The following is a 16284-nucleotide window of genomic DNA, read 5'->3' on the forward strand; positions in this document are numbered from 1 at the left end:
CCGTGTTAGCCAGGATGGTCTCGATCTCCTGACCTTGTGATCCGCCCGTCTCGGCCTCCCAAAGTGCTGGGATTACAGGCTTGAGCCACCACGCCCGGCCTAATAGCTTATTTAAAATCAAGACCTAGCATGTGGGCATTCAAGAATGCACAACAGAAGCTTCTAAACTTCATTATGAATTACCAAAAGTACTAAAGGTAAATTATTTCCAAATAAAAATAACTACTGACATAGATGAAAACTATTTATGTTGTCTGAAAACCTAGATTCAAGGCAGTACTGACCTGAGGTGAAGATTTTGCAGTGGAATTTCCTAAGCCTAGTTTTCCATAGTCTCCATCTCCGAAAGCCCACACCATGGAACCATCTGCTGACACTGCCAAAGTGTGGTTTAATCCACAGGCCACCTGAGGAAATAACAGTACTCAGTAAGGCAAATCACAAGACCTAAAACACACTCCCCCATTTCTGGGACCCTTTTTCTCTACTTCAGTGACAAACTTGGCTATGTTTCCAAATACCTACAATGGTTTCAGAGCATACTACAAATGTTAACCAAAATAAGTCAACAAGAAATAATTCTTAATGTCCATATATAACTTTTTTCTTCAAAGTGAAATCCTTCAAATGTCTGTGGCTAAACCATAATCAGTACGAACGATAGGGGGAAAGTATACCTAACTCAAAAATACTCATTCATATCAAAAAGTATCTAAGGAATGATATAGAAAAAGCCAAAAATATTTCCTTGTTAAAGGACACTCTTGATGTATACAAGACAGAGATAATTACTACTTAGGAGCAGTAGCTACTAGTGATGTTGCAATTCAGCCATTCAATTCAAGGCTACCAGACAGGAGCTATTAGTACCTGTATTTTTTAAGGGTTTTATAGCAAGTGGTATTAGTATGTTATGAAGGGGGGTTTAAAAATATTCACATCCTGAAATAAGGGTTACATTTGTTGGTTTGTCATACAAACAAACTTAAATTGACTTAAAACATGAATTTCACATTGGGAAACAGTTAAACTTATCAATTAGACCATAACAAAATGTACATGAGGTTAGGTACAACTGGTGATCCTGATCTTCCTGAGGGTCTCTAAGTGAACACAGAAGAACTGAGAAACAATGATCAGCTAGAATATCTTGATTTATTCCATGCCTGTCCAATCTGATATCCCTCCAGTGCAGTCACTCTCTCTGGAAGTTTTTTGTTAGAGGTATTTCCAAGACCCAGACGACCATAGTCACCATTCCCAAAGGTAAACAGTTTGCCATCTGAAGTGACCACTGCTGAGTGCTTGAAGCCACAAGACATCTAAGACAGAACCAAGGAGAAAAAAAAACTTTTTAGAAGGGAAACTAAGAAAAACGTAGATCTGCCATTTTTGGTATTAATGTAGCAATAAACTTTACATAAACTTCACTGAAAACTGAATCTTCAAAGCCCAACGCTTTTTAAAAAATTTTTTTTAAAAATTTTAATTTTAAAGAGACAGTGTCTTACTCTGTCACCTAGGCTGGAGTGCAGTGGTGTGATCACAGCTCACTGCAGCCCTGAACTCCTGGGCTCAAGCAATCCTCCCACCTCAGCCTCCCAAGTAGCTGGGACTACAGGCATGTGCTACCACGTCTGGCTATTTATTTCTATTTTTATTTTTTTGTAGAGACAGGGCCTTGCTATGTTGTTTAGGCTGGTCTCAAACTCCTGGCCTCAAGCAATCCTCTTGTGTTGTACTCCCGAAGTGTTAGGATTACAGGCATAAGCCACTGCATCCGGTCAGCTGGTACACTGATCTGCCCAAGTTGCTCTCCTGCTCTCCCAAGTCTGATCTGTCTCAACAGTCTCAGGAAGCCCAAGCTGAACAGCATGCCCTGGAATAACTACTGCTACTCTTCAGCTGTGTACAGATGACCTACACTAAATGAGATAATAAATGGGGAAATCGATTGTAAACTATAAGGTGCTATGCCATTTTACAGTATTATTTTAGAACACTATTTTCCAGAAAATGCAAATGAACTTAGCTTTTGTAACAAAAATAATAGGTTAAAAGCAAAGTTTTCCACTTATCTGTGTATTAAGAAATGTGTGGCAGAAGTTAAACCACACAATATTCCTTCCAAGGGCCTGCAGCACCTCAGTCTGGGCCAACCAGTTGGCTCATGAAAAAGACCATTCTAACCCATACTAACAAGACCAATGCTAACACCAAAGCCCATTCAAACTTCTGACAAGCTCAAGAATGAATCTGAACATCCAAAACCAATGGATCTCTTATAATGACAGTGTAACGTATTTTTACTATATTTTCTGTTACCTAATTTTAAGAAACCTATTCAATAACTAGTATATTTACAATGAAAGGCAAACTTATCCATTTCCTGCCTGACCTGCACCACTTCTTCTCCTTGTAAGGCCTCGATCTGCCTGGGCCGCCGCTGCCTGTCGCTGTTCCCATGGCCAAGTTTACCATAGTCACCATCTCCCCAGCTAAAGACCTCACCACTTTCAGTTAGGGCCATAGAGTGCCCATCAGAACCACAGGAAGTCACCAGCTGGGTCACCACAAAGCCTGAAACAAAACAGAAACCCAATAGGAGTCACTGGATGTTAAAACGCTCCTCTTCACTTGCAGCTGCTACTGAATGCCCTCAATCAAAAAGCACTGAAATGGTACTATGAAAATAAGAATAATTTCATTCCTTTTTTTTTTTTTTTAAGACGGAGTCTCACTCTGTCACCCAGGCTGGAGTGCAGTGGTGTGATCACGGCTCACTGCAACCTCCACCTCCTGGGTTCAAGCAATTCTCTTGCCTCAGCCTCCTGAGTAGCTGGGATTATAGGCACGTGTCACCACACCTGGCTAATTTTTACATTTTTAGCAGAGACAGGGTATCACCATGTTGGCCAGGCTGGTCATGAACTCCTGACATCAAATGATCTGCCCGCCTCAGCCTCCCAAAGTGCTGGATTTACAGGTGTGAGCCACAGTGCCTGACCCAATTTCTTTAGTTTTAAATTGAATTTGTAGCCATAACCTGGCAAAACTGGGAATAGTCACCTAAAATAATGATGATGACAAGGAAAAGGAGGATGACAGCAATAGTTATAGTCATTAATGACTGGCTATGCTCCAGCCACTCCCATAAATGCTTTACATGGTTTATCTCATTTTCTACTTTCACATAGAACCTATGAAACAGATACTAACACCCCATTTTTACAATTGGGAAAACTGAGTCACAAAGAGGTCTCATAGTTTGTGCAATGTCCCAGAGCCAAGGACCAGTAGAACCCACAGGAACCCAGCACACATTCTCATCTCTACTGCTGTGCTCTTCACACCCAGATCACAACAGAAAGAACCTGAGCTTCCAGGAACTTGCTTTGAACTCAGTTACTTGTATGCTTTTACGTAAAAAACCGTCTGTGCTCTCTTTGTAGGCTTCAGAGTCACTATGAGTTCAGTTAATGAGCAAGCCGGGAGCATGTACAGTGGTTTCTCCAAAGTGTTCTTTCTCCAAGTCACACAGAACTCTGATGAAGATGTCCTTTAAAGTCTTTAGCACATTTGTAGATTTCCATATAAACTGATATTTAATTTTAATGAAACACATGCATGATTGCTATTGCTATTAACATCTGCCTACTTACACTTTTGCAATTTTTAAGCATTTGTTTACAATCTTCAGTGGGTCTCAAAAAGTGTTATTTATATTTCATTGAATTCTAGCATTGTATGATAAGTAACTTGCAATATAGCTTACAATATGGAAATTAAGGCTGTACACGTGCCTAAACAAGGATTTAAATGTAAGTGAAGACCCGATAATATGATTTTATCTAGCAAAGGTTGGAGAAGGGCAAAGGTTTGTATGACCAAACCTACATTAGGCCATAGGTTCTAACCATCTTTTAACTACGGAAAATTTTACCTTGTAAGGCTGAAATAACTGTCAGTACATGAAGGTCATCTGAATTTCCTTGTCCTAATCTGCCATAACTTCCTTCCCCACAAGCCAACACTGTGCCATTGGCCTGGATGACAAAGGTACAATTCTGACCACAAATGACCTAGTACAAAAACACAGAATTAAATATTTTATTTTTTATTATATTATATTGCTTCAACATGCAAGCACTTGAAATGATTCCACATATACATAGAATGCCTTTATAATTTTTTTATCCTTTTACTGAAAGGGAAGAGTTGATATAACCATGCAGTCCCTTAACTCCTTGATGACTACAAAACTGCTTATTTAACCAAAAGATGTATGAGATTCATCTATTTAAAAGAGTTTAGAACAACAAAATGGACGAAAGAAAAAGGAAGGGGTAATGGAGAAATATTAAAGACTGGGCTAGAAAGAAGCAGAAACTCATACATAAGAATGAGTCATGCAATCTGGGACTAGCTGAGGTAGAGAAGAGCAAAAGACAAAGCAGTGACCTCGAGAAGGGTTTGGCGCTATGTCGTACCAGGATTATTAGAAAAGGGGAGTGGTCGATAAAATCTGGCTAAAGATCCTAGGAAGTTTATAGCCCCAAAGAGAAAATCACTAATTAGGAGTATCTGAACTGCTAGAAATACATACTGGGCAGGCCTAATGCATCATGATGTTAGTTCATTAAACGTGAAAGAAAAATTTAGAAATTTGTTAACTTCTTAAGTCTGATAAAAACCACAGCAAGTTTTTATTTGAAAGCTATATATCATGACTTTCTCTAATGATTCCTCACAATAGATTACGAAATGGACAAGCTTTATCCCACAATAAGACAAGCAAAAGAATTAGAATTTTCAGTTCCCATGTTTCTTTTCTATTTTTCACCCTGTTAGTTACCTGTTGGGCCTGTGAGAATGAGGGAGCTGCTGCAGGTACCATTACATTTCTTCCAGCTTCTGCCAGCTGTCCATGCCTACCAGCACCCCATAAGTAGACATCACATTTACCTCCCAGGTGCCAGTCCTAGAAAACCACAATCATCTCAAAATTAGAGTCATCCATTCACTAAAACAGTCATGTACTAAGTACCAAGTGTGTGCCAGCCTGTATGGGAGACACCAGGGTACAAATGCACAAGCATTTAGAATCAAAACACTAACTGAGAATCATCATACAGTTATCTTCATCTTTACTGACCTCAGGTCTGGAAGTTGCCCAAGACATAATTTGTTCATCCATGCCATTAATCCATTTACTGTTATCCTGAAAAACAGGGGATACATAATGATCAATTCTGCTTAGGCAAGATTCAGCGGCTATTAACAACAAAGTGCTCTTCTAATTATTAAGTCTTATTTCCAAAAAAGAACATGGTAATATCATGAGAAATTAAGAGCAGTTTTATAATTATGTCAAACTTGATTTTATGCACTGTCAGTATTTCCCTTTATTATAAACACTTTCACTATCACTATCACTACAGTACTGGTGATTCAAAGCTAGCCATGTGTTTTCTGAACACCCACAGGTAAAAGGTCATGAGCAGGACCCCACACCCCTATAAACTCTTTGTGTAGCTGTGGGCAAATCACTTCACCTTTCTGGACTTCAGCTTCCTCATCTACAAAATTACAGAGTTGGGCCAAATGGGCTTAGAAGGACATTTTCTGATTACAATATTCTATACTTTTGTGCCACATGACATTTCAGTCAACAACAAACTGCATGTGTGAAGATGGTTTCATAAGATTATAAAACCTTATTTTTATTACACCTTCTATGTTTACATACACAAATAATTACCATTGTGTTACAACTGCCTAGAGCACTGAATACAGTAACATTCCATACAGGTTTGTAGCCTAGGAGTAATCAGACTATACCATATAGTCTTGTGTAAGTAGGCTATATCACCTAGATTTGGGTAAGTACTATGCACTCTATGATATTCCCAGTGTCAAGAATGCCTAACAATGCATTTCTCAGAACATATCCCTGTCATTAAGTGATACATGACTACAGTTACATAATTTTACTCAATTTATATTTATCTGTTCCACATTGTGTTAATAGTTATCTATCCAAATGTTTGTATACATAAATCTTAAGTATACAAAGAGGTTGTTAGATCATGTGCTGGCCTGTAGTCTACACAGGTATTTTATCAATGTCACAGTTTCTACAGTATACACTCTCAAATACAATCAGAATGAAATGACAATCAGGATGCTCTTTTATATTTTATTTGCTGCTAATTAAAGACTTGCTTGAAATGCCAAACAAATTAGAATCTATATGTGGCATATAACCCACAAGATGACCAGGAAAAGATGCTAAGATATTTACAGGTAAGGCACTAACAAAGTACCTATGGACAAAAGAAAGTGAGAAAATATGGGACTATGTCATTGAGAGCTGGCAGGTTTACAAGAGTTCAACAGTGCTTACATTACCAATTCCTGCCACTATAGAGGCCTGCCATCAGATTGAAAGTGACTATCTGAAAGAAAAATATTTTCCACTTCTCTTAACTTCTAGCCATTCATACTAGCAAAGACTTACTAGGGGTCTGCTATATGCCAAATACCCATGATAAAATCTCAGCTGCAAATAATAGCAGCTCACAGTACATTTACCATTAGAAATACAAGTTCATCCTCTGGAACAGGTTCTAGATCTGGAACGGTAAAAGATTCTGGAAACTGGGCTCCATTGGTCAGGGCTTCGGCAGCCTTTATAGTGGTTGAGAAACATTCTAACCAGGCCCATTCATTTGGATTCCAGGATGCAGGGTCAGGGAGACAGTTCTGGTGGTGTGGTGGCACTGGAGGGTTACACAACAGCTGATCCAGATGAAGTCCCACAGCAAGGGAAGCCAAGCATTGCATATAGGGGCTGTGAACAAGCTGGTCGCCACAAACCACATGAGGCTAAAAGAAAATACAAGGATGTTATGTCGAAGAGTTTGTGCCAAATATTCTAAATTAACCTACTGTAGTCTGAAAGTCTGGAGTCTTATTTTTGAAGTTTACTGTTTAAGCTTTTTGCTAGGAAATAAATTTAGATTTAGAGTTGTACAGACAGTACCGAGAATTGCTGTATACTCTTCACCCAACTTTATCTAATGTTAACATCTTATACAACCCCGGCACATTTATCAAAACTAACAAACTAACATTGGTACAATACTAACTAAACCACAGAACTTGATTTGGTTTTCCTCAGTTTTCCCATTAATACTCGTTTTCTGCTCCAGGATCCAATCTAAGATATCACACTGCATATAGTACACTTTCATCACGGTTTTTCTTGATTGGAAAAAAAAGCAGGTAACTATTAAACCACAGAGATCTGTTCTTCTCACTTTCCTCCTTTACAAAAGAATCCTGGTAGCTATCAAAGGAAAATCCTTTCTTCTTCCATGGCATTCCCTAGTTGTGGAGCCTGAGTGATTCAGAAAAGAAAACTTGAGCAAATAGGTTAGTGAAATTAACTGGGTGTGGTAACAGCTGATCACATTAATGTAGTTTGGCAAAAAAAGAAGAAGAAAAAAAAATCAAAGAGTTCTGCTGGGGTCAGTACACTGTGACTACTGAGGGCTGGAAGACAGGCTACTTTAGGATCACTGTCTGGACAAGTTCAAATGCTATAATTCCTCATTCCAGTATTCAATGACCCTACTCAATTAATTCAACATAGCTCTTCCACTAAATTTTCCACAAAGATTTATCCGACAATTGGAGACAATGTTCACTCTGATACCCGCATCCATCCCTATCCCTCAACTTTGGAATGGCCAAGTCATATAAAAATAGATATATGTGTGGGTCAGAAAAGGGAAGATGGTATTCTGCTGCATAGGTATTTTAAGAAGCTTTGGAGTGAATAAATCTGAAAAACAGTAATACAAACTTGGTGTTTGTTTGTTTCCTTATTTTACTCTGGTGAAAATAAAGCAAGAATAGACTTAGGGTTGCTGAACAACTCTTTTAGGCATGACTTACCTTCATTTGATTCTTCCCAAATAGCCCCACTTATTTTCCTCAGACCTCATGCTCTTAAGGGATAAGTTCAAGGCTATAATCAAACTGAAAGCACTGGGTATCTGTGGATCTCTAGGAGTGAGTGTAACGAGTTACCTTTTCGTAGGCATACTGCTCCTGAAGCATCATGGGGAGCCGCTCCAGAAATGCTCTCATGCAGGGAGCCATGTTCAATCCCAGAACACCCTGCTGTTTCAGTGCTGTCCGACAGGTTGCCAAAACGTGATTGGCAGCTGCCCATTCTGCTGTACAATTCACGACCAAAACATCCTGGTTGAAAATAAATCATGCCACATGATAAATTTGTTTAAATAAAAAATAATGCTATCACCATTTCATCTGTGAAATTCCTTCTAGTAACTGGGACATCTTTGCTTTTTGGATACTGTATAGCCAAAAAGGCTATACTTTTAAAGCCTATGGAACTTCAAAATATCCTAAATTTTGTCTAAGTAAAAAATAATGAGATACAATAAAATTTGTGAACTACCTCAGATTAGCTGGTACTTTAAAAGGAAATAACGTCAATTATTAACTATTTCTTCAGAACTTGCAGAATAAGGTGTCTAGTATATTTCAAAAGTCATGTCTGACATGACTACAAGGATAGCTGCAAAAGAGGTAGCACTGCTTTAACTCTGGCTCTATGGCTTATTCTGGACAGGCCACTACTGCCTAGGGTCTGATTCTACATTTTACTTTCAGTAGAACCTTTCATGAAGGTTTACAGCTTATTTTAACATCATTTAACCATATAAAATGTAAATTAAATCGGCACATTGGCTCTAATCTTTAAGGGTATGAAAAATAATACTGTAGGGAATAATGTTATATCATAGAATTACTTCACAGCAGGGGACCAGCATTTTTCCTAGAATATTAAATTTGAAAGCCAAGATATATTTTGTATGCTTAGTTAAATGGCTTTGCAATGCTGCTTCTTTCCAGGGAAAATTTGTTTGAGATCGTTTTTTTTTCCTTTGGGATGGGCTCTCGCTCTGTCGCCCAGGTTGGAGTACAATGGCACAATCTTGGCTCACTGAAACCTCTGCCTCCTGAGTTCAAGTAATTCTCCTGCCTCAGCCTTCCAAGTAGCTGAGACTATAGGCATTTGCCACCACGCCTGGCTAATTTTTGTATTTTTTAGTAGAGATGGGTTTCACTATGTTGGCCAGGCTGGTCTTGAACTCCTGACCTCAGGCAATCTGCCCACCCCGGCCTCCTCAAAGTGGTGGGATTACAGGCATGAACCACTGTGCCCAGCCTTGAGATAGTTTAGTGCTATTGTCAAAAATCATGGCAGAAAGTCAAAATCTACTTCATCACTTCCAACGGAAATGAAATTGTTCAACATCTAAGCACTGTCGCCGAAGCATGGGGTGTAGTAGAAAAAGTTAAGCAGGAGACTTAAGTTCTAATTCTCCTTCTGCTACTAAATAGTTGGACTGTTTTGGACAAGCAGTAATCCCTCTGGATATCAGGTTTCTCCTCCATAAAGTGAGGTGGTTACATTATGATTTCTAAAGTTCCTTACAAGGTTACACCCCATCATTTGATATAACTACAATATTACCTTTGATCTATTTGAGCAAGCAGCTACTCCAACTTCTGGAATCCATACTGTGGTCTGAATAGCTCCAGAGCCTATCACAACAGTTTGCAAGACAGAGCCATCCTAAAATGAGATATATTTACCAATACAGATCATTGAACTTTAGGTATAATTTACATTTAAGTTTATACTTCACATTGACAAAAACATATTCTAAAGTCTACATTTTAGCTAAATTCAGCAATGTCCAATCACATACCTACTACCTCATTTTCTAGGACCCAGCTGATTTTAAAAATACTTATCATTATTAAGAAAAATGTAAGGGCAGAGCATTCTGAAAGAAGTTTCCTCAGCATTCAAGAGATTACTATATAAAATGTTTCTAGGATTGGTTAATTTTTATCATATGTGTTTAAGTTAATGTCAAAATATTCCTTAACATATAAATAAAATCTATGCTCTTACCCTTAAAGACCAAATGTTCATGAGCCCACCTAGTCCACCAGACACCAGGGCCAACCCATCAGAACTAAAGGCAACAGTCCGAACAGGAGTGATGTGTCCCCGCAGCTGATAAACACACTTGGCTCCTGACGATTTCCTACATCCATCCTGAAATTCATTATTTTTAACATGCATTAAAATAAAGATAAATTATAAGTTCAAGATTTATCATTCACTCTTGGAAATTTTATATTTCAGAATAAAATTGGCAAAGGGGAGAGAATTTTCCTCATAAAGGATCGTTAGCTTGACTGAATCAATAATAAAATATCTGATTCTCCTTTGTTGAAGCTGACTTTCATCTTTTTTAAAAAAATATATTTCTAAACTAGTTTTCCAGTCTTCAAACTACAGAAATAACATCTCGAAGTTCTAATTATCCCTCAGAGACAGGAAAATTCTGACTACTTTGTAACCAGTGTTTTATTTTTTAAATTTTCACTTCATGTAATTTTCATTTTTATACCCTAACATTTGTGAACTGCACATGCTGACTCTACATAAAGAGATTTCTCTTTTTGTCGGCTGATGGTTCTGTCTGTCACACATTTGTTCTGCAGGCTTTAGAAGTGACATAGGTAAGGCCTGTTTATAGGGTTACCCTCCAGCACAAAGAGTAAAACCAGACTTATCTGTAGTACTCCTACCTCCACTGCTGTGATATTCTGTGATATTCTCCTATTAGTGAGTTGGCTACTCCTTCCCTCCCTCTTCACCCTTTCTCTCCACCCTTAAGCTCCTTCTTCCTTTCAGTTATGACAACATAATACTAGATATATTCATTACCCAAAGATGATGTAAAGTGTATTTCTTCCAAGGATATCGTGAGCAAAAGGAAGCCAACAGAAGTTACAAACTGGTAGCTCAGAGATGCAATCTGACTGGCCACTCAGTGTTTTAAACAATTTTAAGTTAGGTGCCAATGTTCAATATTGGGAGATTTTACTTAAACATTGGATTCTTAGCATCTACAGAAAAAAAATAAAACAATCTGGTAACAACAGGCTCTTAATTCTGGAAACTGACAATCAGCTGTGTGCCTTTATATAAAGCATGTATGCTTCTTCGTTTTTTTTCTGTTTTTGTTTTTTTGCCCTCTCCAAACCTTCTGACCCTAGCCTCAAGAATTTATGTTACTTGCCTAGAGGGCTCTCTAAATATATAAATTTTTAACTTCTGTTTAATGTAAACAAATCATTCTCCATAGCAAGGATTCTGGCATCAGCTGGAGATTCTTTGGATGGACGTGCTCCCATGGAGTTTCTGCTTTAATGTACTAACAACTTATGACTTGTCTATCTGTAGTATTAATTATATCCACTATCACAGTAACACTCACCACTTAATATGTATGGAATATCTCATTTGACCAAGTAATTATGGTATCTCCGATTTATAAAAAATTAAGCTAATTCAGGATGACAATTACTTATATTTCCCAATGGATCTTGCCCTTTGGGATATGGTAATGATTTTTTAGTAAACAAAGGGAGAATTACTTTGATGTAATATATTTTCCATAGTTTCAGATAAAGTCTTCAAAAACATCAGAATGTTACCTGGCAATTTGATTCCTGGTCCCACCATCCTTCTGCACTAGTCACACTGGTCTGTGTAGTATCTTGCGGAATGCGCCAAACACATACTAAACCACTCTGACAGCCACTTAAAAAATTGATTACATAAAACCAAAACAAGTCAATATGCATAAGCAAAAATATTTCCAAATTGCAATCAATTAAGATCTGACAGAACCACTACATTATTTTTTAAACTTATTTGTAGTACATACAATCTTTTACAAGAAATATAACCGAGGCCAATATTCTAACAACATCACACCCAGAGATAAGGAGATAACGTACCAAGTTTCACACTGGACAATTACTGCTTTTTCTTTTCTCTGAGGTAATCTTTTTTTTTTTTTTTTTTTTGAGACGGAGTCTCGCTCTGTCACCCAGGCCGGAGTGCAGTGGCGTTATCTCTGCTCACTGCAACCTCCGTCTCCTGGGTTTACGCCATTCTCCTGCCTCAGCCTCCCGAGTAGCTGTGACTACAGGCGCCCGTCACCACGCCTGGCTAATTTTTTATATTTTTAGTACAGACGGGGTTTCACCGTGTTAGCCAGGATGGTCTCGATCTCCTGACTTCGTGATCCGCCTGCCTCGGCCTCCCAAAGTGCTGGGATTACAGGTGTGAGCCACCACGCCCAGCAAGGTAATCTTATAATGTTACACGTTATAAGAATAGTAACTGGCAATAAACTCTTTAAGACTACTGAGAAGCCACACTTAATGCAAATAACAGTCTATACCAATATAAAAACTAAGACGCATAGATGCAAATTGACAACATACGTAGCCATCAGTAACTGCAACTTGGATCCTTTCCCTGGAAGGCGGCACCAAGCAATGCCATTTACAATAGAGGGATGGCAGAGTGAATGTAGACAGCGCCAGCATCCTGAAATAGAGCTCCAGAGTTTCACACTGTCTTCTTTGGCACATGTCATAAGAATATGACCTGTAGGGTCCCACTTCATGCTAATAAGAGTATCCTTAAAATGGAAGGAAGAGAAAAAAAAAAATCAGAGTAATGTTTCCTTCACAAATACTTTAAATTCAGTAATATATAACCTATGTTTCTTAGCATCTATATTTCTATAACTCAATTATTTTGAAATCAATATTTTATGCAAATCAGATGCTACCATATCATTCCCAATCACTAGACCAACTTACCCTTTAATATAGTCTGTGTCATATATATTTGCTGCAGTTAAAGCTCAACAAATGTTAGCAGGATGAACAAATTATGAAATTCTGACTAAAAAGGGATTAGTCAGATAAATTCTGACTAATGCTATCTCTCATTAGCACGTGTATTTATTAAGAGTTATCCTTATTGACTGGTAATCATTACAGTATGAAAAAGAAGAGACTTAAAACAAAAGCACCCCTCACACCTCAACAGCAAACACTTATAAGAATCTGGGATATGTTTTGTGTTTATATGGTTGTGATCATTGTGCTCTTCTGATTTTATTTTTATTTTTCAATCTTCTTCCACACCTTCCAGCTTCCTGGTTTCATGCATTTATGCTATTCGCCTAGATGGTCCTGTAAATATCTGAATTGGTAACTTCTGTTTAAGGTAAAAAAAAATCATTCTTCATGAATGGAATTTCTGACATTACTGGGAGGCATTCTGACACCCTGGGAGGTACTGGCTTTACCTTTAAAGCCATCATTCCCAGGGTGTTGGCTTTACTCTTTCATGGCTTATTTATTTTTACATAGACTTATCCATGTATATCCACTGTCCAAAGATTTTGTGCAATAATAGAACATTAAGTTATAACTGACTGACGTAAAAAAATTTTAAAAGAAACTAGTATCAAGCAATAGAAGAGTAATAAAAAAAAAAAAACCAAGAAGGCTGGGTGCCGGGGCTCATGCCCGTAATCCCAGCACTTTGGGAGGCTGAGGTGGGCGGATCATGAAGTCAGGAATTCAAGACCAGCCTGGCCAGCATGGTGAAACCCCGTCTCTACTAAAAACACACACACAAAAAAAAAATTAGCTGGGAGTAGTGGCAGGCACCTGTAATCCCAGCTACTCAGGAGGCTGAGGCAGGAAAATTGCTTGAACCCAGGAAGCGGAGGCTGCAGTGAGCCGAGGTTGTGCCTGGGTGACAGGGCAAGACTCCGTCTCAGGAGGGGGAAAAAAGAAACAAGAAAAAGCAACTATCTGGTAAAGATGCTTTTACCAGAATATATACAAATAGCCAACAGGCATATGAAAAAATGCTCAATATCACTCATCATCAGAGAAAAGCAAATTCAAACCACAATGAGCCATGAGTGTTGGCTCACGCCTGTAATCCCAGCACTTTGGGAGGCTGAGGGGGGCAGATCACTTGAGGTCAGGAGCTCAAGACCAGCCTGACCAATACGGTGAAACTCTGTCTCCACTAAAAATATAAAAATTAGCCAGGAATGGTGGTGGGCACCTGTAATCCCAGCTACTCAGGAGACTGAGGCAGGAGAATTGCTTGAACCTGGGGGGTGGAAATTGCAGTGAGCCAAGATCGCGCCACTGTACTCCAGCCTGGGCGACAAAGCTAGACTCCGTCTAAAAAAATAAAAATTTAAATTAAAAAAATAAAAAAATAAAACCACAATGAGATATCATCTCACCCCATTCAGGATGGTTATTATTAAAAAGACAAAAAACAACAGATGCTGGCAAGAAAGTGGCAAAAAGGGAGCTCTTAAACACTGTTGGTGGGAATGTAAATTAGTACAAACTCTATCAAAAACAGTATGGGGATTTCTCAATGAACAAAAAAAGAACTACCATTGGATCCAGCCATCCCACTACTGAGTGTCTACCCAAAGGAAAATAAATCATTTCCTCAAAGAGATACCTGCACTCATATGTTTACCACAGCACCATTCACAATAGCAAAGATATGGAATCAACCTAAGTGTCCATCAATGGATGACCAGATAATGAAAGCGTGGTATACATAAACAATGGGATACTATGCAGCCATAAAAAGAATGAAATCAGGTATTTTACAGCAACATGGTTGGAACTGGACCCCATTATCTTAAGTGAAATAAGTCAGACACAGAAAGACAAATATTAGATTTTTTTCACTTTTAAGTGGTTATTATTAAAAAGACAAAAAACAACAGTTGTTGGCAAGAAAGTGGGGAAAAGGGAACTCATGTGTACACACGGGCCTAGAGTGTGGAATGGTAGACAAAGAAGACTTGGAAGGGTGAGGGCTGGGAGGAGGGTAGATTATGAGAGATTACTTGATGGGTACAATGTATGTCATTTGGGTGATGGATATCCTAAAATCTCTGACTTCACCACTGTGTAATCTATGCATGTAACAAAATTGCACTTGTATTCCATAAAATTATGTTTTTTAAAGATGCATTTACCTTATGTGCGTCAATTAGAACAATGCCTCCTTTCTCAAGTGGTTCCTTTGTTCCCAGTAATAATTTTCCATCAAAATATCCCACAGCAAATGGTCTGTCTTCACTGAACCATGCAATGCAAGTAACAGACACTAACATGATAAAAACAAAAGAAAAAGAATAAGAAAAAGAGAATTATTTGTCATTGTCTGACTTAAAAGACAGAGACTGAAACAAATAATGATAACGTAACCACTGCAAGTAAGTTTCCAAATAGCTCTTCAATGCATTTAGACAAAATGTAGGCGTACAGTGGGGATTCCACGTAACATACTTCTTAAAAGTGTCACTTAACTGTGACAAGGACTACCTAATTTATAATCTTTCATTCTTTTTCAGGCGGTTGTTGAAAAATAAAGACAAAAATTAAATTGCTTTGCTGATTTTAAGTCACTGTACGTTCTTTCCTTTTGGACCACAATCTACCATGATACTAAGAAGTGAAATAATTCAAATCACAGGAAGAAAATTACATCTCTTTTTCTGCTGATTTAATATTCCCTATTCAGTATGTTTCCACATTCTATCAAAATGTTCTGTTCTAACAATCTATATTTCTATTTGCTTCTTTAAGTATATGTAACACTGAAAGGCTACAAAAGAAGTAAAAACTATCTGTGAGGGTAGAATGGGAGTGTGGGAACTTGAGCAGATGGGAGAAAGACTTTTCACTGTATATGTTTTAAAACTTAAATTTTTCAACCCTATCAAAGTATTACCTATTTTTAAACAAACAAAATAAACCTCTTCTGTTAATGGAATACCATGTAAGCAGGCACTATGACCTTTGAATTACCCAGCTTCCCCCAGACAACCAACAAAACCTAGTGAGATGCATTCATATTCAAAGGAACACCACAGTAAGAAGAAAGCAGACTTCCTACTCTCTTGTCAGACCAGGAATTTCCCTCTTCCCCCTTCCTCCATTACTTCAATTTTACTAATTTTTTTAAAGACAATTTCATCTCAGCCAGGCGCATTGGCTCACGCCTGTAATCCCAGCACTGTGGGAGGTCGAGGCAGGGGGATCACAAGGTCTGGAGATCAAGACCATCCTGGCCAACATGGTGAAACCCTGTCTCTACTAAAAATACAAAAATTAGCTGGGCGTGGTGGTGAATGCCTGTAATCCCAGCTACTCGGGAGGCTGAGGCAGGAGAATAGCTTGAACCAGGGAGTCAGCGGTTGCAGTGAGCCAAGATCACACCACTGCACTCCAGCCTGGTAA

The 16284-nt window shown here is 38.3% G+C and overlaps 1 protein-coding gene across 1 annotated transcript in view; it reads right to left on the bottom strand.

Moving 5' to 3' along the window:
* The window catches only part of HERC1 (HECT and RLD domain containing E3 ubiquitin protein ligase family member 1), a 250627-nt gene that overhangs the window by 20811 nt on the left and 213532 nt on the right, over positions 1–16284 (bottom strand). Inside the window, exons 56-68 of the mRNA XM_011969255.1 lie at positions 15018–15148; positions 12418–12617; positions 11620–11725; positions 10022–10168; positions 9575–9676; positions 8098–8271; positions 6595–6888; positions 5156–5221; positions 4856–4981; positions 3944–4082; positions 2399–2580; positions 1167–1322; positions 285–407 (exon numbers count right to left, since the gene is read on the bottom strand). Coding sequence (XP_011824645.1) covers positions 285–407; positions 1167–1322; positions 2399–2580; positions 3944–4082; positions 4856–4981; positions 5156–5221; positions 6595–6888; positions 8098–8271; positions 9575–9676; positions 10022–10168; positions 11620–11725; positions 12418–12617; positions 15018–15148 — 1946 coding nt within the window. The remainder of the gene's footprint in view (positions 1–284; positions 408–1166; positions 1323–2398; positions 2581–3943; positions 4083–4855; positions 4982–5155; positions 5222–6594; positions 6889–8097; positions 8272–9574; positions 9677–10021; positions 10169–11619; positions 11726–12417; positions 12618–15017; positions 15149–16284) is intronic.

The sequence above is a fragment of the Mandrillus leucophaeus genome, unplaced genomic scaffold (assembly GCF_000951045.1).
Source record: "Mandrillus leucophaeus isolate KB7577 unplaced genomic scaffold, Mleu.le_1.0 Scaffold12, whole genome shotgun sequence".
NCBI classification, from domain to species: Eukaryota; Metazoa; Chordata; class Mammalia; order Primates; family Cercopithecidae; genus Mandrillus; species Mandrillus leucophaeus.